Genomic DNA, 27,138 nt, shown 5'->3' with positions numbered 1-27,138 from the left:
AAGGCTTAGTTGGATGTGTTTACAAATGTATACGCTATGTAGAACGGACTATATCATCTACAGATGGGTGGCTGGCCATGGTATAGGGTGCAGTCAAGCGTTTAACTTGTCGGACGGAGTCTAGTATAGTCCGTATCAGAAAAAGTTAAGTCTGACCGAGGTCACGTGACGCCCGTGAGCGTGCATGGCAACGTCTGCCATCTTGTTTTTAGACACGTGTTGTTCTACGTTTAACGATTGGTCAAGTAATTAATTGTATGATTGCATCCGATCAGTTGACCCTTTATTGACGTAATTGAATATCTGGGATATCTTTCAACATTTACCTGTTCCTGGGTTTTTAAATCCTACCACACATGGCCCCCCACAGAATGTGCATAGAGAAATGTCTTCAATGCAAAAGGTTCAAATGTTCACCAAATGTTCTCGCACCAAAATGTACTCACAATGACATTCCATTCTACGTCAAGACCCAACCCAACCGTGGTCGTAGTAACATTTCCATATAGGGACATTCATTACTATCCCGTGTTCTACGGTTAACGAATGCTCAAGTAATTAATTGCATGGTTGCATCTGGTCAGTTGACCCTTTATTAACCAAATTGACCTGTGACGTCATGCATACATTTGCATATTAATGAGTTATTCTGTCAACTCCCCTACAATAGCTGTTCAATTCGGTCTCAATACCTTATTGACAGAGGTGCGATTGACTACAATACCTATTCAACTCCCTGTTGACCTAAGGACAATACCTATTCAACTCACTGTTGACCTAGGACAATAGTGTGACCTCACAGATATCAAATGAGTTCAGAGGTCAAGGCCAGGTCATAGGTCAATGACGTCATAGACACCTCATGGGAGGTGGTGGGGGGTATTCTGTATCCACATATAATCTACTATTATTCCTGTTGCAGTAGGAAAGGATTTTCATGCAAATGTAAGTACAGAAAACTACCTTTATAACGAACACCCTTATAACGAACTGGTATCCATTTGTTGCATATATGCTTTATGTATGCTTATAACGAACTACGGTTATTACGAACTAAAATTAGTGGTCCCTTGAGTTCGTTATAACCGTAGTTTACTGTATGCATAACTATGTTTTAGTATTTGACCATTCGCCTTAGCAAACAGCATAAACAGCATAAATGGGAGTTGAGTTTTGTGAGTTTGCTGTCTGTCGAGGTTAAGAATTTTAGACACATTGCCCCAACAGTAAACTCGACCCCTTTGTTTTGACAGGTGCAATCCTTTTGACAAAATTCATTTTCAGTTGAAATACTGGGTGTACTTGAAGGTAAGTGGTTCGGGAACAAGGGGGTATAAGGTCAAATGATATTCTGTAAGGTACAGTGACGGAGCTTGTGAAGGACGGTGCCAATTCAACATCTACTGAAGAAGAAGCTTATGAAGGCGTGAATCGTAGCTACGGTATGTGTCAGCGACCACTAGATGTCCGATAGTAATAGCAGAGCAGTAAAGCAATGATTTCGTAGTTACTCTAACCACAAGCATGCAGTACAGGGACCAGTTCCACCCTGAATTATCAAGGGAAAAGTACTACAGTTACCTGAAAACCTGAAATTGTAAATCAATACAAATTGAGACTGCTCAGTGATCACAGATTTTATTCAGGTTTTTGAGGGCTTCATGGAAATTCCTTTGACAAATACAGCAACACGTCATTGGAATTATCACTACATTTGTCAAGGGCACAACTGATATGTGCTTAAAACTTAATAAAACATACCATAGGAATTCCATAATGCCACGATATTTCTGCAATATACAATCCCAGAGCATCTACCACCATCTCTCGTAGTGAATGCTGGGTTCAGTGATGCCACAAGCCTTAAGCATTGTTTCTATACTTGCTATCATGGGGGATGGACCACACAGGTAGCACTCCACCTTCCCTGGTTTCAACCTGTCCGTCAATTCTTGTATGTGCTCCTCTTTGATTCGACTGTCTGTGAGAATAAAGATAAAACATACATAATTTTCTCTGACATCCCTTTATATTAAACTTTTGAAGACGTCCCCACCCACCCCACCCCTCCGCCCCTTTTATTGAGAAGGACGGCTTGGCAGCAACTGACACTGTCATAGATGTTTCCACTAAGGTTAAACCCGTGACAATGCTGTTGAATCATGGGTAATAATCAGGGGGATTCTGGGATTGAAACCCACAAACAACATATTCTTACACAGTGAGTTTGATTTTATGCCCCTTTTAGCAACATTCCAGCAGTATATTGTCATTGTATTATTTCGGTGGACACCAGAAATGGGCTTCACACATTGTACCCATGTAGGAAATCGAACCAGGGTCTTCGGCGTGACGAGTGAACGCTTTAAACATTTGGCTACCCAGACCGTCCCCATTATGTTACGTCAAAAATAGAATCTGCTTGTAATAATAGGATAACACTAGCCTACTGCTGGAAGATAAGAAATATCAGATATATGATGTACACTTACTGGCTTTGTTCAAAATGTATTTATTAAGTTTTAGAATGAATCACAACATTAACTATTATAGTTGTTTTGGCATCTGGAATATTGGTCTTTTAGCATGGATGTATCTGTAGACCTGCTCAGCTCAAATCTGCAGCAACTGTCAGTAAGGTTTCCCACTTGCTGTTAAAGTAGTTCTAACAAATGTTTAAGGCTTTGAAGATGTGACTTGTACGTCACTGACAACAGGACCAATGGGTAATCAGTGAGTGTGTATGATTTTACGTCGCTTTTAGCAATATTCTAGCAATATCACGACGGGGGACACCAGAAATGGGCTTCACATTTTCTGCCCATGTTGGGAATCGAATCATATGATTGTCTATATCTCATGTACAATAAAAATAAATAAAAAAATCTAGATAATTTCCGCCAGACACAAATTCACGCACAAAATGTGTTTTGTTCACACAAAATCCTTAGGCAACAATGATTATTATGAGAATGAGTTTTGTGTACATGTATAATGGAAATATACAAATATCCCTACCAAAAGTGGACTGGTGTAGATCAATATTATGTATCGACAAATAGAACGTTTCTCTGAAGGCCGTGCTTATGGTATAGAAAGTGCATGTAAACGAACGACATTTTCCATGTTACATTGTGTAGAACTAACTTTATCTACGTGTACCTACGACGGTGCATATAATTGTGTATGTACAATACTTTATAACAAAATACAAATATATGGATACACTGCAACAAGTTTTAGAATTCAACAGTTATTAGCAAAATATTTATTTCCGCGAGACAACAAATCAGACACAAACCTTGTTTCCACAAACTCCCTGGGCAACAATGATTGTTAGATATATGGGCGCCATTTTACTATTTCCTCCCTACATATTGATATCACTTAATGACTTTAGATACTAGTATCAATAAATCGAATATCGAATCCGCCTCAAAGGTCGTTTGGACAATGAATAAGCATGAATTTCGCAAACGAGTCCTGCTTCATGAGCTGATTATGCGGCACAGATTAAAACATGGAAACAGGTTTGTGGAAAATGGGGCGAAGCGTTTTGGCAATTTTCGTTTACTGATCGTGTTAATTTGGTTTCTTGATATTTGTCTTCTCAGTAACTACGTGCCTATATAATTTTGGTCCGTGCAGGAACGAACGGGAACCAGTCAATGTGGAGTGTTGGCCAGAAGCTGGGTTCCATCTCTTCATTCAGTAAGTAGAAACAGCCTGGTTCCCTGGGTATGCCGCGCTGGCGCTACATAGTGTAAGCTGGGCCCCGTTTCTTATATTACACTATATTGGCATAGTGTAGCGCCAGCGTAGCATACCAAGGGAACCAGGCTGTATCTGTAATAACAACCAATAGAATTAACTATTACTATACACTGCTGGACGAAGCTATTAATAGTTTGGGTATTCCCGTTTTTCAGTTTTATTTAAGAACAGCGAGCAAAAAGCCAGTTTAGAAAAAATGAACTCACGAAATAACTTTAAATGGCAGTAAGAGAAGGGCAATTGATATGATGGGATCATATTTAGGACGGGACGGGAACTTCTTGTTGCTGTATATCGAGCAAGATGCTGAAAGTGAAAGTGAAAGTAGGATTCGCTCTACCGCGCACTGCAACGGAAGTACAGGTAGACCAACCATGATGCTGTTTCAAGTACCAGTCTCCCACTTCTCAACATGCTGAAGACTTGCAAAGTATTCCGCGACGTCGTGTTCCGTGAGTATATTTTATTATAGAATTATATTATCAGCTGGTAATATGTACACTGTATTCGGAGTCTGTGTAACAGACAGATAGGCATGCAGACAAAACGTCCGGAGTGAAGCATGTGCATACAGAATTGTTCAAGCAGATTTCAGACAGTGTCTCGGGATGTTGAGTTCATTTTGTGAGCGTTGTGCCGCCGTTGGTCCATCTGTCGTTACACTGCCAAACCTATGAATCTGAAACTTTGCATGAATCATACAAGCTATTGTGTCTCAGTCCTATAAAGTGCTCACAAAAATGTTCATCGAACTTTGAGCACGGCCGCCATTTTGAGGTCAGTCTGTTTGTCCTTGTCTGTTACGCTTCCTGAATATCTTCTCTGGTGTGACACTGATTGAGCTGAAGCTTGATGACGTCCCTAAATGTTCAAGACGTGAAATTCAATTTTTGATGTGACTGCGAAGAAACTCATCAGTTCTGTTTTTCTGCTATTTTACATTTTGACCTTGATTAACCTTCATGTTTTGAGGTGAGGTGAGGTGAAATGATGTTCAACATCAAGTCCCAAATTTTGTATGTGCATGTGCGTGCGTGCATGCATGTGCATGTGCGAGTGGTTGTACTAGTCCGATTTAATGCTGATTTTATAGTGCTAGCCCTCTGAGATAATATACCACAGTTTAACATGACCACCACTCAGAAAGAATATACTGACCCAAGCTTTCCAGTCCTTGTTTTAGCCCCTTACTGTGTCGGGCTGAGTGACAAGTACCTTCTTTTAATGTCTTTTGGTATGACACGACCAGGGATCGAACCACTGACGCTCTACCTTTAGACCAAGGAGACGGTCTTAAGTTATGACCGTGTCCTTTCAAATATATTTTTGGCTCTGTAAAATTCATCTCATTCAAAACTGAGGAAGCTGAACTTTGGCAAGTATGTTTCACAACCATGAATGAATTTTGACACTCGGCAATCCCAAGACAGAAAGCTGAATCCTTGCATACACAATAATTACTATATGATAAGGCTTCATCTGGAATCTACTTTGGTAGACATGCAATAATAATACCATAAAAATAGAAAAAAAACTAATGTAAATCAACCAATTATATTAGGTTACGTTATATTTAAAAAAAAGATTCTTGGTTTGACGTTGGATGTATTTTTTTACAGATAGTCTTTAATTTTTTGGACAGTTACTGTGAATATTTCTGGGTGTCTGTAGACACCAGAGAAATAGGACTTTGGAATATGACATAGCAGTCATTATTCTTTTGTCAGCATATTAAACAAATTAGGTCATTTCAAAGAAGTTATCACAAATTTTTCTCGACCTTTGAATGTCTAAGTTTGGCACCTCCTCAAATGTTACATCAAAGAAAATAGTTCTGTACGTGTGGTACTATTGTTATATCATGGACAGTGTTCATAAATGAGATAAGAGGATGCATTGTGAGAATGAAAAATACCAATGTTTTTGTAAATATAAACAACAAAACCCTTTTCATAATAAAAAAAACCTCTGCTCAAAACAGAGGACATTTAAAAAGTGTGTTGTAAGTAAAGTTTTAACCATGAAAACCCAAATGGGATACTGAAATGATGACCTGCAATCTCGATATACATCTGGAGAGCTACAGTACCCATGACACAATGCTGTCGGACTGTCTTCACTTATTGTCACAGCTTGATTAGATTCCCCTCCATTTTCACAGATAGTGCATGGCGATGTGATAAGCTGAACTTGTGATGGCCAGTACAAATGAGGACAGTGGACACCATCTGGTAATGGCAACTTCCGGTGAGCAGTCTGAAGGTCGCATGGCAACTTCTGGTGAGCAGTGTGAAGGTCACATGGCAACTTCCGGTGAGCAGTCTGAAGGGCACATGGTCACTTCCGGTGAGCAGTCTGAAGGTCACATGGCAACCTCTGGTGAGCAGTCTAAAGGTCACATGGACACTTCTGAGCCTCAAGGACATTTGGCTATTTCTGATGTTGACATGGCAAGTTCAGCTGGGGAAATCTTCACAACAGAGGATGACTCTGGAAACAGCGTGGTCAGTTCAGACGAGGAACCCCAAGGTCACCTGGTATTGGCAGGTTCAGCTGAGACCGAGGAGGACCTTGAGCTATTGAGCCAGCCACCAGTCAAAAGATTAAGAACAGGTGGGTGTCACTGTTGCCCCCCTAAATGTCACCCTGTTTGTAATTTTTAAAATAATTTACCCAGGAACACTATTTACAATTTGATTCATCAAGTGAATTATGTCCATCTCTTAAAAATATAGGAAAAATAAAGTAGTGTTATGTAGCTCGGACGTGCACGCATGCACACATAGATTAGTTTCTCATTATGTAAGCTGGAGTCAAGGTGCTTCAATCTGGTTGTGGAGGCACATTGTGTGGAGGTGTGCAATGGTTGTCAAGGTGCTCCAATCTGGTATGAGGTTCTAGAGGCACATTTTTATCCCCGGCATATAATGCGGGGGGATATAGCAATCAGCCAGTCTGTCTGTCCGTCTGTAATCATTTCCTTTTCCGGGGCAGAATTCGAAAACTATTCAGTGTATTTGATCGAAACTTGGCAAATCTGTCAGGGAAATACTGAAGTGGTGCCTTTTGATATTTTGGGATTTTTCTAATTTTTATTTTTTTACATTTTTATGGAACGAAGTTGGACATAGAATCAATTGGGAATGGGGTTCGTTTCCGGGGCAGAATTCGAAAACCATTCAGTGTATTTGATCGAAACTTGACAGAGCTATCAGGCACATACTGAAGTGGTGCTTTTTGATATTTGTTTTTTACGAATTTTTATTTTTTACAATTTTTATGGAAAGAAGTTGGACCTAGGCTCCATTGGGGAACGGGTTGAATTCCAGGCCAGAATTCGAAAACCATTTAGTTGGTAAACAATGTATGCTTCTTAAAGAACATTCAACTGTTGACTCATTACATACAGAATTCCACATTTACTAGTGGTTACTTTACAGACAGCTGCCGGGGCGATATGACATCTCTCTGATGACTCTTGTGTGGTGGTGTGTGATGATTGTCAAGGTGCTTTAATCTGGTATGAGGCGTGGAGGTGTGCAATGATTGTCAAGGTGCTTCAATCTGGTATGAGGTTGTGGAGGCACATTACATGGTGGTGTGTAATGGATGTCAAGGTGTTTCAATCTGGTATGAGGTTGTGGAGGAATATTGCGTGGTGGTGTGTACTGATGGTCAAGGTGCTTCGATCTGGTATGAGGTTGTAGAGGCACATTGTGTGGTGGTATATTATGATTACTGGGGCCTTCAAGAAACGTTGATAAAGTGGCGGTTTCTTGTCTACAAGGAAAGATGAGACTTACACTTAGACTTTTTATATCCCCGTTTACAAAGTAAATCGGGGGGTATATAGCGTTCCGTCTGTTTGTCCTTCCTTTCATCCGTCCGTCCGAGCTTTTGAACGGCCAATAACATTTTAACCATGCACCAAACTTGCTACACACATTTACCACAATGGGTACTTGTGCCTTTTGGTAGTTTGAGGATTCTGATTTTTTTAATTTTTGCCGTTTCCATGGACACGTTAAGAAACATCAAGAATGTATGTTTTGCTAAGCATTGGTTATCCCACACTGGATTGAAATATATTTGTGTTCGTTTCAAACATAATGCATCCTCGTGGGGTTACAAAGGAAAGGGCAGTTCCTCTGACTTAAAGAAACAGGTATATTTAATCAATTAACAAACTATTTACTATTTGTTGTTGACCAGTGGGGATAACGGGTGTATGTGATCTTTGTTAACTTCTTTCTTGTTTCTGTTGCAATCATCATGCAAAAATTACTTATTCCATACTTGTTATTCCTTCCAGGCAGTGGAATCGGTGCTGTCTGTCCATTCTTCCAAATATCACATTCCGTGCTTGTCATCCCCGCCATGAAGTGGTAGGGGTTAGTGGAAGCGCTGCTGTCTGTCTGTTTGTGAAAGACTGTTCAATAGTTCTTGATCAAATGTTGCACAATATCTAACCTTGAACTGACAGGTGCCTTTTACTATTTAGGAGTTTTTTAAATTTCTTAGTTTGGTTTCCATCACAATAAATTGAGTGTAGGTTCAGATAGATGAGGCCAGGGTTTATTTCCGGAGCAAAGAACTCAAAGACCATTTATTATTTCTTGATCAAATTTAATTACCCCCATCTCTCTCTCTCCCCTTCTCTCATTCGGGTAATAATGAACTTGGCTATTACCTGTTGAAGATGATTCAAGAATTACTTATCTGCTGAACTTCATGTGTAGCTTATTAACTTGATTCATGATTTACATGTTTTGGTCTTCAGCAATTGTTATTGCTGGGATAAGATTATTATCTAAAGAACCTTAAACTTCAAAATGATGTACACTCCACTCTTGAGCACTGCAATAATATTAAATGATGTTATTCAACGTGTAAAGAAAATATCTGATCAATTCAAATGTTGGTTACCGATGATTCCTCATTATTGGTGTTGACAGGTGACCGTCCTTCAGGGGGCTCCCAGGTGGCGAACACTTTGAACATCATCACTGGACAGGCCGGACAAGGAACACATGGGAGAGGTGAGTGTTCATGGCTGAAGGGTCAGTTGTCTACTAGATCTTGTGCAAGACTCTTACCATTCTCAGGGAGCAGATGGTGCCGATCATCAATCGGAATCTTATCCCCCTTGTCCCAAATGCCACCCTCATGTACTGATTGGTGATGGAGTAGTGTATGCTAACTCCTGAAGTATTGACAATGGCAGATCAGTGCTTATTTTCTGATGATGTGACCTCCTATGGAGGTGGTGTAAGAGCTTAACACAGAGAGGTATTGTATCAGAGTAAAAGTTAAGATTTAAATTTGGTTGAATTTGTTGAAGAGGGTTGAAACTGGCAAAATGGCAAACATTGCCATTATCAACAAGACTGAATAAAGAGGGTTATAAAATATGAATATAGTTGTGTACACTAAGTCAGGAACACATCTGTGTGATGTATAATCCAGATAAATTGTTCCCCCTAATAATTAACGCAAGAAGATTTAGTTAGCAAATATTTTGTAGTTTAATTTTAACATCCAAGTATTTGCTGGGATGGTTAATAGTTTTCATTCCTCCACAGGTACCCTTGATCTGCGCACAGACGAAGCGAAGAAGATTTTTCTTCCAACTGAACCCTACAAAGACGTGAAACAAAAATTGAAGGCATTTGGACATGTGACCATCTGCGGGGCTTCGGGAGAAGGCAAGACAACGATGGCTCTGGTGTTAGGTTCACAGTACAGAGACAAAGGCTACGAGGTCGTGTTTGTGGACAACATTGAGAAGTTTGACTTAGACCAGTGTCTTAGTAGCCACCCCAGAGTATTCCTCATAGTAGATGACATGTTTGGTACTGTTGGATTATCTTCGAATACATCACAGGTGAAAACCTTTCTAAACAACCTTCTCCTCCATTTAGAACAAAAGCGGAGTGCGGAAAAGCTGCAGTCAGAAATGCATGAAAGCAGTGATGCTGTTGGTAAATCCAGAAAGAAAGTGCAGAGTCAACCAGAATTTCAAACAAAAGATAGTGATGCTGTTGGTAAATCCAGAAAGAAAGTGCAGAGTCAACCAGAATTTCAAACAAAAGATAGTGATGCTGTTGGTAAATCCAGAAAGAAAGTGCAGAGTCAACCAGAATTTCAAACAAAAGATATTCGTGTTGTCTTCACATCAAAGTCATACAACTTCCATGATGGACTTGCAAAACTGCAGTACGAGGGTTTCAAACTGTTCAAAGGTCAAACTGTAATGGATTTAACCACACAAGATAAATACTGGCTTTCTGACAAAGAGAAAAAGACAATATTTGAACGACATAGGAAAGCTCTCGGTGACTGCTCCATGCAACATATACCTGATTACAGTGAGCTGGAAATTTGTTCAAATATCTTTGGATTCCCTCTTATTTGTAAACTTTGTTTTGAATTTTCATCTTTCTACAAAAATGCAAAATCATTTTTCAAGGAACCACTGTTTTATCTCAGGTTAGAGCTAAAGCATTTGCTTGAAGAGAGAAATGACCGATCGGCCATTCTGGTTCTGATGCTACTGAGTGAAGACAAATTGGACCTGAGCAAGTTAGACAGTGAAGGTGAAGATAAGGAAATGGACAGCCTGGTCAAAACTGTTTTACAGATGATGTCTAAAGCTACACGTTCAGGCATGTACAAAGCAGCTAAAGGTTTGAGAGGTACATTCTTCACAAGAGGAGACACTGTTGGCTTTGCTCATTCTTCAATCTATGATGCTTGTGCCTGTGCCTTGTATAATATCGGTCCAAACTTTGTTTTGAAGCACTGCAGTGATGACTTTCTTTTTGAAAGGGTACAAGGTGACAAGGTTGAAGAAACCAAAGTTGATGATCATCTCCATTTGATATATGTCTCAGAGAATTATGATGACCTACTTACCACAAGGTTTACACAGTCTATTAAACAAGGACGTTTTTCTAAATCAGTGACACATCCAATTCTCAAACAAGACGCCACAGTTTTCAAGCTGCTCAAGAAACTTCATTGTGATCGGACAAAACATCTTTGGTTTCACAAGAAAGAGAAAGGACAATGTTTTCTGTACTGGGCAGTTCTTGGACATAATGCACGTCTAATTACAGATATCGAACACACAGCTGGAGAAGAGTTCACTCAAGGAGAAATCAGTGAGGCAATGGAAGGATGTGCACGAAGCAACAACGTGACAGCATTGAAATGGCTGTTCAGCAGGAGTGAGAAACATGACCATCAGTTGACAATGAACAGACTTTTGTTGGTAGCTGCTGAAAGTGGCAGCTCTGACATACTAGTGTATCTGCTGCAGGAAGGCGCTGATATTAATACAAGAGACAAGGGAATGCAGAACATCTTCCATCTTGTCTGTAAATCAGGAATGGAAAAAACCCTGAAAGTCCTGTTAACCAGGAAACCTGGGAATAATGTTATAAACTCTGTTGATGTGAATGGCAGGACCCCTGTCATGGTTGCAGCACACACAGGATCAGAGGGATGTTTTAAGTTACTGCAGACAACATCAAATTTGAATGTGAAAGATAAACATGGCAGCGGAATTATTCATCTTGCCTGTCGTGGTGGGAACACTGCTATAGTACAACATGTCCTGTCTCCATCTAACATCAACAGTACAGGCAGATATGGATCGACAGCAGTGATGCAGGCAGCTGTCAGTGGACATCAAAGTGTGTTTGACCTCCTAGTGTCCAACCAAGCTGACCTCACACTGGTGGATACAGATGGTGACAGTTTACTTCATCTTGCCTGTCAGGGTGGAAACACTGCTATAGTACAACATGTCCTGTCTCCATCTAACATCAACAGCAGAGGGGAGTATGGATGGACAGCAGTGATGCAGGCAGCTGTCAGTGGACATCACAGTGTGTTTGACCTCCTAGTGTCCAACCAAGCTGACCTCACACTGGTGGATATATCTGGTGACAGTTTACTTCATCTTGCCTGTCGTGGTGGGAACACTGCTATAGTACAACATGTCCTGTCTCCATCTAACATCAACAGTACAGGCAGATATGGATCGACAGCAGTGATGCAGGCAGCTGTCAGTGGACATCAAAGTGTGTTTGACCTCCTAGTGTCCAACCAAGCTGACCTCACACTGGTGGATACAGATGGTGACAGTTTACTTCATCTTGCCTGTCAGGGTGGAAACACTGCTATAGTACAACATGTCCTGTCTCCATCTAACATCAACAGCAGAGGGGAGTATGGATGGACAGCAGTGATGCAGGCAGCTGTCAGTGGACATCAAAGTGTGTTTGACCTCCTAGTGTCCAACCAAGCTGACCTCACACTGGTGGATACATCTGGTGACAGTTTACTTCATCTTGCCTGTCAGGGTGGAAACACTGCTATAGTACAACATGTCCTGTCTCCATCTAACATCAACAGCAGAGGGGAGTATGGATGGACAGCAGTGATGCAGGCAGCTGTCAGTGGACATCAAAGTGTGTTTGACCTCCTAGTGTCCAACCAAGCTGACCTCACACTGGTGGATACATCTGGTGACAGTTTACTTCATCATGCCTGTCGTGGTGGGAACACTGCTATAGTACAACATGTCCTGTCTCCATCTAACATCAACAGTAAAGGGATGGATGGATGGACAGCAGTGATGCAGGCAGCTGTCAGTGGACATCACAGTGTGTTTGACCTCCTAGTGTCCAACCAAGCTGACCTCACACTGGTGGATATATCTGGTGACAGTTTACTTCATCTTGCCTGTCGTGGTGGGAACACTGCTATAGTACAACATGTCCTGTCTCCATCTAACATCAACAGTACAGGCAGATATGGATCGACAGCAGTGATGCAGGCAGCTGTCAGTGGACATCAAAGTGTGTTTGACCTCCTAGTGTCCAACCAAGCTGACCTCACACTGGTGGATACAGATGGTGACAGTTTACTTCATCTTGCCTGTCAGGGTGGAAACACTGCTATAGTACAACATGTCCTGTCTCCATCTAACATCAACAGCAGAGGGGAGTATGGATGGACAGCAGTGATGCAGGCAGCTGTCAGTGGACATCAAAGTGTGTTTGACCTCCTAGTGTCCAACCAAGCTGACCTCACACTGGTGGATACATCTGGTGACAGTTTACTTCATCATGCCTGTAGTGGTGGGAACACTGCTATAGTACAACATGTCCTGTCTCCATCTAACATCAACAGTAAAGGGATGGATGGATGGACAGCAGTGATGCAGGCAGCTGTCAGTGGACATCACAGTGTGTTTGACCTCCTAGTGTCCAACCAAGCTGACCTCACACTGGTGGATATATCTGGTGACAGTTTACTTCATCTTGCCTGTCGTGGTGGGAACACTGCTATAGTACAACATGTCCTGTCTCCATCTAACATCAACAGTACAGGCAGATATGGATCGACAGCAGTGATGCAGGCAGCTGTCAGTGGACATCAAAGTGTGTTTGACCTCCTAGTGTCCAACCAAGCTGACCTCACACTGGTGGATACATCTGGTGACAGTTTACTTCATCTTGCCTGTGGTGGTGGGAACACTGCTATAGTACAACATGTCCTGTCTCCATCTAACATCAACAGTACAGGCAGATATGGATGTACAGCAGTGATGCAGGCAGCTGTCAGTGGACATCAAAGTGTGTTTGACCTCCTAGTGTCCAACCAAGCTGACCTCACACTGGTGGATACATCTGGTGACAGTTTACTTCATCTTGCCTGTAGTGGTGGGAACACTGCTATAGTACAACATGTCCTGTCTCCATCTAACATCAACAGCAGAGGGGAGTATGGATGGACAGCAGTGATGCAGGCAGCTGTCAGTGGACATCAAAGTGTGTTTGACCTCCTAGTGTCCAACCAAGCTGACCTCACACTGGTGGATACATCTGGTGACAGTTTACTTCATCATGCCTGTCGTGGTGGGAACACTGCTATAGTACAACATGTCCTGTCTCCATCTAACATCAACAGTAAAGGGATGGATGGATGGACAGCAGTGATGCAGGCAGCTGTCAGTGGACATCACAGTGTGTTTGACCTCCTAGTGTCCAACCAAGCTGACCTCACACTGGTGGATATATCTGGTGACAGTTTACTTCATCTTGCCTGTCGTGGTGGGAACACTGCTATAGTACAACATGTCCTGTCTCCATCTAACATCAACAGTACAGGCAGATATGGATGGACAGCAGTGATGCAGGCAGCTGTCAGTGGACATCAAAGTGTGTTTGACCTCCTTGTGTCCAACCAAGCTGACCTCACACTGGTGGATACATCTGGTGACAGTTTACTTCATCATGCCTGTCGTGGTGGGAACACTGCTATAGTACAACATGTCCTGTCTCCATCTAACATCAACAGCAGAGGGAGTGAAGGATACACACCTGTGATGCAGGCAGCTGTCAGTGGACATCAAAGTGTGTTCGACCTCCTTGTGTCCAACCAAGCTGACCTCACACTGGTGGATACAGATGGTGATAGTTTACTTCATCTTGCCTGTGAGGGTGGGAACACTTCTATAGTACAACATGTCCTGTCTCCATCTAACATCAACAGCAGAGGGAGTGAAGGATACACACCTGTGATGAAAGCTGTATTCCATGGACATCAAGATGTGGTTGACCTCCTTGTGCAGCACAAAGCTGACCTCACACTTCTAACAGACAGTAATGAGGACATTGAATGTGTAGCTCAGATAGGAGGACATCCTACACTAGCCAAGTATCTTCGAACAGTTAAACATCCTCACTGATCATGCTGATTAAGCTGTGTGTTATGTGTTCTGAAGGAAATTTATTGATTGTGTATTGCAACTATGTTCTACACTAGAACATTCATTCTTGCAGACTTGGAAACACTAAAAATTTAGTCAATACGTTGTGCTTATTTTGTATTTATGCTGAATATATTTCAACAGTATTGCTTAACAATTGTTAAGTGGCTGTCAACATTTGAACCTGTTGCCTACATATGCAGGTGAGCTACATTGCTGAGGCACCATATTAACAGTTAAGTCAGTTTTCTCAAATTTTCTCTGAGAGAAAATTATTTTCCCCATTATTTAATCTGAATATATAAAATGAGAGCGAGGTGGAGCTTTTTGTCTTTAAAAGACAGGAATAACGGTGAAATGATAATTTTACAAACTTGCCATCTTTTTGATACGAAGAGCTAACACTGACCATTCATGTATTGCCACACAGCTAGCATTGTAGAAATGTCCTAATTTTGCTCTAGAGAAGTTTGTACAAATATTGTGATTGTAAATATTGGCTCAGTTTGTAATAAAATTCAATCGTCCTTGAAGGTTGATGGTTTTGCTAGTTTTTCTTTCAAATCCAGAATAAACTTAAACCTACAAGCACATTTATAGACAGATCTAGCTTGGACACCGACCTCCTTCAGTGAGGAGAACATACACGTATCTGCTGAATCAGCATTCTTCACGAGCCGACAGTTACGTAAAATAATGAAATGCCGTAACTTGTTACCTTATTTGGTTACATTCATCAGCAATCACTGACGATTGGTGAACTGATGGTGTCACAATATTTACTAGATTTGCAGGTGCTGAAATTGGGTTTACATTCACATCCCAGAATATTGCACTTATATAGCGATGTGCGTGCGTGCGTGCGTGCTTACTAGTCGGGACTGATGCCGATTTATAGTGATAGCTCACTGAGATACCATGCTGCAGTTTAACATGAATGCCCCACTCAGACACAGTACACTGACTCCGAGCCGACCAGTCCTTGTTTTAGCCCCTTTATGCCGAGTGCCAGACAGGGTAACAAAGAGTATGATATGACGCATATGGGATGGAACCCCGGACCTTCCACTCTCTGGGCGGACGCTCTACCACTAGCCCACGGAGGCGGTCTACTAGATTTGTGAATAGTAAAGGTGATTTTCGTGTCATTTCATCATTCCTCTTTATTGCACTATCCATCTTGGACTGAAGAAGTGAGAAATTGGTGGCTGGGATCAGGCTTGACCAAGTTCCTCCTCAGTGAGCGACACCTTCGTTACACTCCCGGTAACATCCCTGATAACAGTGTGGGCTTTGACTGGTAGCGGAGATAGTATGGAGAGCTCCGCGAACAGGCTATCGCTATGAGGAGCTCGATGCTTGACTTGCAAAGGGCCACAACTCCCAAGTGCCACCCATCTTTCCTTCCACGTCAGATAACGTACAGGCATCCATTGTGGCCTCCCGAGTCCTAATCATGTCAGCGCTGGTTACCATATGCCCTCTTCTGTTCATCGATTAATATCAGTTATCTTATTTTTCTACCAGGGAGTTATAGTATTTAACGTCCAAGAGGGTCTGGAAATGACCGCATTTGTCTGGGAGGTTTCATCAGACGTCTGACAGTCCATAATGCAGTGCAACAATGCAGATCTTATGGTAATTTCAGACGTATGGTGGCCAAGTAACTCAAGGGGTGGCCAAGTAACTCAAGGGGTGACCAAGTAACTCAAGGGGTGACCAAGTAACTCAAGGGGTGGCCAAGTAACTCAAGGGATGGCCAAGTAACTCAAGGGGCGACCAAGTAACTCAAGGGGTGGCCAAGTAACTCAAGGGGTGACCAAGTAACTCAAGGGGACCAAGTAACTCAAGGGATGGCCAAGTAACTCAAGGGGTGGCCAAGTAACTCAAGGGATGGCCAAGTAACTCAAGGGGTGGCCAAGTAACTCAAGGGGTGACCAAGTAACTCAAGGGGTGACCAAGTAACTCAAGGGGTGACCAAGTAACTCAAGGGATGGCCAAGTAACTCAAGGGGTGGCCAAGTAACTCAAGGGGTGACCAAGTAACTCAAGGGATGGCCAAGTAACTCAAGGGGTGACCAAGTAACTCAAGGGGTGACCAAGTAACTCAAGGGGTGACCAAGTAACTCAAGGGGTGACCAAGTAACTCAAGGGGTGGTCAAGTAACTCAAGGGGTGACCAAGTAACTCAAGGGGTGACCAAGTAACTCAAGGGGTGACCAAGTAACTCAAGGGGTGACCAAGTAACTCAAGGGGTGGTCAAGTAACTCAAGGGGTGACCAAGTAACTCAAGGGATGGCCAAGTAACTCAAGGGGTGGCCAAGTAACTCAAGGGGTGGCCAAGTAACTCAAGGGATGGCCAAGTAACTCAAGGGATGGCCAAGTAACTCAAGGGGTGTCCCAGTTAAAGGGATGGCCAAGTTACTCAAGGGATGGTCCAGGTACTGAAGGGATGGCCCAGTTAAAGGAATGGCCAAGTAACTCAAGGGATGGCCAAGTAACTCAAGGGGTGTCCCAGTTAAAGGGATGGCCAAGTTACTCAAGGGATGGTCCAGGTACTCAAGGGATGGCCCAGTTAAAGGAATGGCACAGTTACTCAAGGGATGGCCCAGTTACTGAAGGGATGGCCCAGATACTCAAGGGATGGCCCAGTTACTCAAGGGATGGCCCAGTTACTCAAGGGATGGCCCAGATACTCAAGGGATGGCCCAGTTACTCAAGGGATGGTCCAGATACTCAAGGGGTGGCCGAGTTAATCAAGGGATGTTCCAGTTACTCAAGGGATGGCCCAGATACCCAAGGGATGACCCAGTTACTCAAGGGATGGCCCAGATACTCAAGGGATGGCCCAGTTACTCAAGGGATGGCCCAGTTACTCAAGGGATGGCCCAGTTACTCATGGGATGGCCCAGTTACTCAAGGGATGGCCCAGTTACTCAGGGGATGACCCAGTTACTCAAGGGATGACCCAGTTACTGAAGGTTTGGCCCAGTTACTCAAGAGATAAACAGTCTTTAATATTATCTTAACCGTGTCAACCATGTTAACAGACAAAGCGAACTTACTAACAAAGTTGTCTCCTTTCCCAGCTGTCTCCTCTGTGATGAAATACATTGATGACATGTTGTGTGACTTCATATTGCATAATTCGTCAATTCTTTTCTTAAAAACAAATCAAATGTCAGTACTGGGTATCAGAAATCTGAACTATCAAGAAAAGTTCCTTACACCTGGATCATTAAAAGATCTCAAAATATATTTCACTAAACATACTTAGCTGTCTCAATGCTGAATGGTCAATTTGTATTACTTCTCACATACTACCACAGCAATAGCATTTTCCTTAAAGTGATACACGAACATGTCTAAATAGTCATTATCAGGGGAACTTCCACATTAAATAATCATGGGTGGCCCAGTCACCTAGATTCACTGCGCAGAGTTGCTTCCCTTGGGCACGCCAGAAACCAACGAATGTGGGTTCGAATCCCGGTTCGCCCGAATTATGTTTCTAGGTTTGTCAGCACCATACCCGTGCTTGTGGGTTTCAGCAGAGTGAGACCTGCATCACTTCAGGCTTTCCTCCCACACTATACTGACACTTCTCCTGGCTTGGTCTTGTGTTCACTGTGCAACTCCGACTGTCATTTGTTTCATTTTGTTTTATTAGCGCCTCACCCAATATTATTCTGCTCACTTAATATGACACCAGGTACAGCAACTAAAGACACCACCACAAATTTATTATGCCGAAATGCTTTCACTATTTGCTGTCTTTATTGCACATATCATGTCAAACTAAAAACTTCACACCAACAACGCTTAAGTTTAGGATCAAAGGGAGACTACTCTTCACACCTTAGCAGGCAAACCTTATGGAAAGGATTAACTATAGTCTTTATCAATAAAGTCATGAATGTGATTTTTTTTTAAAATGTCTGTCCTTGCACATCACAATTAATTATATAAAAACACAAACAGTGTTGAATAACCAATGTACCAGAATTTGTATGTGAAATATATGAAGTGGATGTGTGAAAATCCAAGATGGCTGTTACTGGCATACAGTCTCACATTTGGTGAGTAACAACCATCATAGATTTTTAATGACAGTATACGGGCTCGTGTGGTGTCAGTAGTTCTGCTCTCATGGGTCAATCTCACTTTGAGGCATAATGAAACAAGATATGTGTCTATCTATCGTCAATATCAAGTGGTGTACACAGAAATCATAGGCTAAATGTTCAGTCGTCAAAGATAAGGCATTTCATATCAAACACAACTTGAATTAATTCCCATTTCACACCAGGTTCTGTTTGCTTATGTAGAAATTACACCTGGAACACAGGATGGAACAATCTGTACATTTATTTGACTGCAGTCTGAAGTGCAGTCCACAGATCCAACTGAAAGTTTTCTGCAAATGTACACTTTGAATGACTGTAGAAGTTTGGATTCGGCAAGGAAGTGAGTTGCCACTGTGCCAGCTTTAAACAAAATAGACAACAGGCCTCAAAGAGAAGCCGGGTCAACGGCTTGCACAAAATTAATAAATGCCCTGGGGCCACGTGCACAAAACGATCTTAGCGCTAAGACTATTGTAAGCCTGTGTTAAAGTATGGGAGTTAAGATCATCTTTGCGCTAAGATCGCTTTGTGCAAGTGGGCCCTGGTGTCTAATAGAGGAAAAACAGATTGCACACTAAATCCCATTCTATTTTCAGTTGAACTGTGAGAATAATTTCAATTTTAAAACATTTAATACCGGTACTAACTTTAAAACCAGACCTGAATGTAAATGCAAACTGTCACCATACCCTGAACAAAAGTTCCTCCTTGGTTTTGGCACTGAACATGAGGATGACCTTGTTTGGGCACATGCTGCGTGTTGTCGCCGTCTGCTGCAGATCATGAACGTGGCTCAGCATACTCATGAGGGGGTTGATCCCGACCCCACCCGCCACCAGCAGCAGGTTTGTGGGAGGCTCCTCGCCTGGCTGTGGGTCATAGAAGTAGTCGCCACCCACACGCAGGTCCACTTGAGCCCCCACCTTGCACTGGTAAACATGAGCCAAGCATACCGGTAGATGCATAAATAAATCTTGGTATGTCAGACCGAAAACAGAATTAGTTCAATGGAAGTTTATTACACTGATACTGATTGGTAATTGCTGAAGACAGACTCTGTACATTAATGATTAAATTGGATCATGTTGATCAGAATGTGCAATCAAGAGGAGATGTTTATGACCAATGACTCAGAATGCTTTGCACTTTTTAATAAGGCCATTGGCAGCCATATTTGATTTACGATCAAGATGCCTTGAACCGAACTGAGTACAACATAAGGTGATCGTCTCACAAAGTTTCAAGTCCCATGCTCTTTAAGTTTTTGCGAAGAAGATCTTCTTATGTTCTCAAGTGAAAAATGGCTATCTGGCAGCCATTGAAATTCCAGTTTTGAAGACACTTAATCCCCTTGAAGTAACACACATCCACACAAATTTCAGATGAAACCATTGAGTAATTTCAGAACAGAAGTCAAAATATAAAAAGTTCATGGCCGCCGCCAATGCCTGTTCATCAATGATAAAATTTCTGATAATTTTGATCAAAATTAATCAGCAACTGACTTTTGTACTACCCAGTTAGTCCCACCGAGATAATGATAGAGTTATTCTGAAGACTGTTAGAATTTGAGGCTGATTTTTGGTGTTCTTATGTGTTATTCCTGTCCAGGCCAGTAAGATTTCAGGTTAACTTCTACTGCTATGTATTAGTTTTTTAATTCATATATCGACAAATTATGTCACTAGTTCCAAATCTAGAAAAACATCCTTTTTGCCTAGTCGGCATGGTAAACGTGTTGTTCTATTAAGGCCCAAAACGAAAATACTTGTTTCAGGTAACCTGACCAACCCACTGTTTCACTTGCGACCCAAATGTCAGATTAAATGTTCTGTATATTATCTGTGCTGACGCTGGACCAACAAATAGGACATACGCTGCCACTGACATCAGAATAAACATGAATGTACATGTCAAACATTATTAAATACCCTTACATAAATAATCTGTTGGGGCCATGCTACCTGAAACAGATTCTTTTGTTCTTGGCCGAACATAAAAACCAACAGGATCTGATGCCAATGCACAAGTTTGGGCAAGTGTACTCTAACTGTTTTGACGACAGGCTGCTCAGATATCCGAAGGTCGGTGGTTCGATCCCCGGACAAGCGTTTCCAAAAGATGTAAAAATATGGTACTTGTGGTTACCCTAGGCACTCTGCATTAAGGGGATAAAACAGGGACCGGTCAGCTCGGTGTAATCAGACTGTGTCTGGGTGGGGTACGACAAGCATAGGTTGCTGTGGTCCTTTTCTAACTCGGGTCCCCACGAGGTAATAACGATACTTAGTAACGATGGCTGTCTCCGTGGTCTAGTGATAGAGCGTCCACCCGGAGAGCGGAAGGTCGGGGGTTTGATTCCCGGCCGCGTCATACCAAAAGAAGTTAAAATATGGTACTTGTTGTTACCTTGCCTGGCGGTCGGCCATACAGAGCTAAAACAGGTCGGGTCGGAGTCAATATACTGTGTCTTAGTGGGGTACCCATGTTAAACTGTGGCATGGTATCTCTCACTATAGAACCAGCATTAGTCCTGAATGTACAAGAAGCCCCCCTCCCCACCACACACAAGTCGCCATTTGAGTGCAATATTCTTGAAAGATTTCTAGATTTAGGTAAGTAGAATTCTTGACCAGATTTATTTAGAGATTGTTGTCATATAGCTGGAATACTACTGCGTGCAGCATTATTCCAGGAAACAAACATTCCACACAACTTAACGAGTCAACTGCACAATCTGACCTTTGTATGCACCCAGTGTGCAGGTGGATGAGGGCTGCGTTTGACTGCCAGTTGCAGCATCCTGTCCCTCTGTAGCAGACCCGGTGACGACCACATGGAGAAGCCGCCTACTGTATCTACACCAGGGATGTGGCTATCCACCCTGAACACAACACCATATCATGGTCAAAACAGCGTTAGCGACCCGGTGACGACCACATGGAGAAGCCCCCTACTGTATCTACACCTGGGATGTGGCTATCCACCCTGAACACAACACCATATCATGGTCAAAACAGTGTTAGCGACCCGGTGACTACCACAAGGAGAAACCCCCTACTTGGAAACAGCTAAGTCAACAGGCAAACACCGAAGTCAACAGTCAAACAGCTAATTCAACATTCAAACACCTAAGGCAACAATCAAACAGCTAAGTCAAAAACCAAACACCTAAGGCAACAATCAAACAGCTAGTCAGGGTCAATAGCCACATCCCTCGTGCCATCTCAAAATGTATATGTTCAGTATTTCGCACATGACAGTGTTCTGTTACCGGTCATGACAATCAAAGACGCGACTGTGGTTTCATTAGGCTTTGATCACTGAGTTACATATCAGATTTGCTCCTCAAGAACTAAGATACCCAACAATATAAATTACATAGACATTTTGTTCTTTATTCTCGTTAACTTAACTAAAATAACATTATAAACGCACATTTTACGTTTCAAACATGATAGGGGGTTTATAAGTGAGTAAAATAATAATTTCTTTAAATGTTCAATTTCATTAACAGAGCATTTAAAAGTGTTAAAAACTTACTAAGAAGATATGGGTCTTTACGGTTACATGTTCATAATAATTTTTTTCATTCTATAAATACATGTATTTGGCCAGTTGAGAAACTTTTTATTGATATAAGTTGATTTTAAGTGTGAAGTGCCTTCACAGCGAAACAAGTAATGAAATTCGCCAGCAATAGCAACAGAGTTTACATAATCTATTCTCCCTTGGAATGTTATCCAATCTTCCAGTCTCTATGGGGAGATTGTAATTGGAGGTTCTAGATTTTCATGTAGGGTAGAAATTAGAGACTGTGGCGAGTAGGTATTTTTAAAAATATGATATTTGTTTAAAGTACTTATAGTAATGTCCTTTTGAGCTTGTTGCGACTAAATTGCGTCAAATTAAGAAAAACATATCTTTGAGTGTGTTTTCTAGTACCGTTAATACATAGTGTCTGACGACAGGAAAAAAGAATGTCTTTAACAAAACCAATCCAGGAGTGTTTTCGAGAGTATATATCATTATCTAGTTTAATATAATTATACATTATCTGAGAGAGTTTCATATTATCAGTTGGAGTATTAAGCTTATACCAAAAGCTTATAACTCGTTTGCAGATCTGTATTTTAAGTGGAGTTCTGTCAAGTTCGCCATAAAGGAAGAATCTCGGAGTTGATTGCCGTAACCCTGTAGTAAGTTTTAAGAATTTTAAGTGAACTTTTTCATTGATATCTACTTGCTCATAACTGCATACTTCAGCCCCATACATTAAAATTGGTACAATCATGACATCGAAAGGCTTTAGTAAGCAATCCAGTGGCAAATTAATATTTCTGGCTCTTTTCAGTAGACAAAACATTGCTTTTGTAGCAGTTAAACTTTTAAAAGCATAGATAAAACTTCTGTTTTTGTTAAATTGAATACCTAGACATTTATACCAACGATTTCGAGTTCTTGATCTCCAAAATAAAATGATAATTTCGTTTTTCTTGCTACATCTGAACCGAAAATTACAATTTTTGTTTTATCTATGTTAACAGTCAGTTTCCATGTTGTAGAGTATATTGTAAAGAAAGTGGGTTTTGTCCGAATAACACAGTATCTTGTGCTTATAGAAGAAGAAATAATTGTGCACATAATATTCCATTATCACCGACATATTCTACTTTAACACCATCACAGTCATGTGATATGGGATGTGCTTCTAAATCATTTAAGTATATTGAAAACAGTAATGGTGAAAGGTTTTCTCCTTGACGTACACCCGACATACTTAGAAAGTATTCGGATATGTCATTATTATGTAACACGCATAATTTTATATTTCCATACATATTTTTAACGAGTGTCAGAAATTTGCCTCAAATACCATGATGCAACATTTCATGCCAAAGTCCAACTCTCCAAATGTTATCAAAGGCTTCGGTGAAATCTATGAAAGCGCAAAAGAGCTTCTTCTTCGTGTGTTTGGGGATATTAATAATAGTATGAAGTATAAAGATGTTGTCAATTGTTGACAGCCCTTTACAAAACCCTGCTTGTGAAGAAGATATAAGTTTGTTTCTATCAAGGAATTTTGTTAATCTACTGTTCAAAATGCAGCTAAGAATAGTAATGGGACGGTAAGAGCCTGGATCTGATATGCCACCTTTATTTTTATATATTGGTTTAATAATTCCTGTAAGCCAAACACCGGGTACAGTTCCTGTTGGAAAGATCATGTTAAATAAATCTACATAAACCTATCCAAGGAAATCGATACTGTCAATTAAGTAGTCATTTTCTATGAGGTCAATGCCAGGTGCCTTATTTTGCTTTAAATGTTTCAGGGCTTCGGGATTTGGATTTCAAAATTCCCAAAAGTCTTTACGTGAGTGTTTAGCTTTACTTCTTAGAAGTTTACTTACGCTGTGTTTAAATTTGTTCTTGTATTTATTTAAACATCTTTTGTATGCCTTAGCCTGTTGTAGATAGGAGTTTCTGTTGGTTAAAACTGGAGAAATTGTAACGTTTTCTTGCCTTATTATATGAATTGCGCATCTGTCTGCACTCAGATACAAACCAGGGCTTACTACACGTGTTATGATCATGTTTGTGGTTTGTGTTTTGTGTTTTGACAATGCACACTTCATTTACCTTAAAGGTCTTAAAGGGATCTTTTTGATACCTGATTCTCAGATTTAAATCATATTTAACTGCAGCTTCCATTCCCGTAAGTTAGTTTAACGTCTCTCTTATCCCATAGAAAACATGGTTTCCCTATAACCGTATGTACCTTCAAGTCCCTGTAAATAAATCGAACCATCTCATTTATAGTTAAGTGTTATCGTTTCCTCTACCTATGGCCGTTTTTTCATGGATCATGTGAAACTGGAAAGATCACTTGTCTACAGGTGCAAACATGCAGATTTGACCTGTTGAATACAATAGTCAAAGCTCGCAGATATGTATATCTACATAGAAAAAATTGAGGTCAAGTCTGTATGCAAGATTGAATATTATGTTACAAGTTAGTTTTAGCTGGCAAATTAAGCCAAGGTTCATTATTTCATAATGAACAAGTTTAGTTTTCAAAGTTCGCTATAAAAAGCGGACTTTGGTCATCAAGAAATAGTCTGAGAAGTGTTTGAAATAAACTTCATGAATGATTCATTCATTCATTCATTCTCTCACGAGACCGGGTTTTATATTTTCAATTGAAAAACTTAATAATTTCTTTATTTTACTTTTTTTCCATTTTTTAAATTTCAATTTCAATTAGAATGAGAATTATTTAGAACCGCGTCATTTCTTGTATTCTATGAATATAAATTAATACAAAGTATTTTCATTATCGCTTTGATGTGTAAAAGCACACACAAACACAATCACGCGGTTAATTTCTATGGGTGTAAGAATCTACATCAAAACGTGGCTACTCAACGATCGAAAAAGTTGTAATCCATATATGTACATTTATAATAAAAGACTAGTTTTTATAATCAAATTTAAATCTCAAAATTTATCACCCAAACATGATATCAATCAAAATACTTTTGATAACAAAAACTTTTTTAGATCAAGGTATTTAAATTACTGTGATTAGTTTTCACATTGCATTTTTGATTGCTGTAAAGAAAAAAGTTGTTTATACAAATTAAAAAATAAAATGTTTTTGTTTTAAAAAGACATTAGTTTTGTTATGATTGTCAAATAAAGGTTGTTGTAACTTGCTAATCTTAATCATATAACTTTTAGTAATCCTCAAAGTATTTTAATCTTTTTACACCAGGGACTCCAAACTTGGCTTTTGTTTTTGAATATACATTGAGCTTTGATTGACCAAACTATGTGATCTCTTTTGACCATAAACCACTTGAGGGAGTAATTTGTCTGATCCGTACAGACTTGACAATTTTTTTCCAAGACTAGTTATCTACCTACAAAATGAATATATAAAAGTTAGTCTTCTATGAGACTGACAGTGATTTGTCCGAAGCGTCACTAGAATAATAATAATTCACTCACTTCACTCAATGTGACTGATACTGTTTAATGTTTCACAACAAATATATATTCTTGACATAAGCATGAGAGAGTAAGCGAGTTAGGGTTCAACACCGTTTTCAACAATTTTACAATTATAATGCGGCGACAAGGTTTATGGATGGAGGAAAGCCTGCATCACCAATGGGGTTATTTGATGCAGTGAATCCTGCGTGTTACTGTCTTGCAATCTGTCATCCTTGTAGGATGGTCAATGAATACAATACTTTCTTGTGGCCTTGTCTGGTCTATGACTTATTAATGACTTTGCCTAAAAATATAAATTTTACTTCAACATATTTTTTCACTAAATAATCTGAAGCCACGATGAGGACTTATTCGTGAGTTTTCTCACGGCAAGACTAAGATTCAAATGTTCCACTTGTCTGGTGTGGGATTCAAACGTCTGTTCGCGGGAACATTCCCTTTCCCATGTCATATATCTATGGGTTGAATTGTATTCAAATTTATTTGTCCCCCCACTAATTTTGTGAATAGAAAACAAATCATGTTATTTTTTCTTCTTATGTAAGTTTTATTTGTCGATCATGCAAAAGAAAAAAATACTTTGTTAATAAAAAAAATTCTGTCATATATCAATTTACACATTATTTATTTTTTGATGCACGAATGTGTTTTTTCACTCACGCAAAACAAATTTACTTTGTTATTAATTTTTTTCATGCAAGTTTTATTTTCTTGTTGAATTTTTTTTCTATCAAATAAAAACTTATTTTTTCAGTTTGCTTCATACAAGTTGATGTTTCTATCATAAAAAAAGAACTTAGCTTACGTTTTTAAGAAATAATATCTTTTATGAACTTCACAAATTTTTTTTTCACAATTAATGATTTAAAAAACAACCAAACACAAAATACAAAAATACCTTTCACATTTCAAGGATCACGAGGTTTTCATTTCGTGATGATGTAACCATTGTTGCTTAGGCACTTGTCATACTTTCTTAGAAGTTACAAATTTCTAAATAGAATTAAACCCATAGGGTCGAGATTCGATCCCATCTGCCAACAAGTACCTTTTATCATCTTGAGGTGTCAAAGCCAATTTGACACCTCAGGAGATATTGCTGCAATCAAATGACATCATTGTGTGGTGATATCTCCAAGGAGGTATCGCTTGATCTCACACAAGGGATATCTCGCGTGGGAGATATTTTTGGATGATATGACTTTTTACGCCTGCTTTGCCTCAAAAGGGACCTTTCGCCGTGTTCATAGTATGATTTTCCTTATATGGAGAATGGCATCTCATTCATAAATCGGGGGCACGGGTGGCCCAGTCGTCTAAGGCGCCGCGATTCGCTGTGCAGAGTTGCGTCCCTTGGGCACACCTGAAACCTATGATTGTGGGTTCGAATCCCGGTTCGCCCCGATTATGTTTCTAGGTTTGTCAGCACCATACCC

General features: G+C 40.5%; 2 protein-coding genes across 2 annotated transcripts in view; one reads left to right on the top strand and one right to left on the bottom strand.

Annotated features, from left to right (window-relative positions):
• Nucleotides 1-1,814: 1,814 nt before the first annotated feature.
• Nucleotides 1,815-21,520, bottom strand: LOC139464994 (oxidoreductase NAD-binding domain-containing protein 1-like). Its single transcript, XM_071246653.1, has 4 exons — nucleotides 21,425-21,520; nucleotides 19,372-19,611; nucleotides 17,621-17,717; nucleotides 1,815-1,981 (listed from the first exon to the last, which is right to left on the bottom strand). The coding sequence occupies exons 1-4, from the start codon at nucleotides 21,518-21,520 to the stop codon at nucleotides 1,815-1,817; spliced, it is 600 nt and encodes a 199-aa protein (XP_071102754.1).
• The window catches only part of LOC139464999 (uncharacterized), a 38,587-nt gene continuing 15,399 nt past the window's right edge, over nucleotides 3,951-27,138 (top strand). Inside the window, exons 1-4 of the mRNA XM_071246659.1 lie at nucleotides 3,951-4,226; nucleotides 5,936-6,387; nucleotides 8,730-8,813; nucleotides 9,357-14,450. Of these exons, the coding sequence (XP_071102760.1) occupies nucleotides 5,970-6,387; nucleotides 8,730-8,813; nucleotides 9,357-14,450 (5,596 nt within the window). The 5' untranslated portion in view covers nucleotides 3,951-4,226; nucleotides 5,936-5,969. The remainder of the gene's footprint in view (nucleotides 4,227-5,935; nucleotides 6,388-8,729; nucleotides 8,814-9,356; nucleotides 14,451-27,138) is intronic.

The sequence above is a fragment of the Haliotis cracherodii genome, unplaced genomic scaffold, assembly GCF_022045235.1.
Source record: "Haliotis cracherodii isolate W230 unplaced genomic scaffold, xgHalCrac1.p SCAF_17, whole genome shotgun sequence".
In the NCBI taxonomy this organism is placed as follows: Eukaryota; Metazoa; Mollusca; class Gastropoda; order Lepetellida; family Haliotidae; genus Haliotis; species Haliotis cracherodii.
This window is presented reverse-complemented; position numbering and strand designations above follow the sequence as displayed.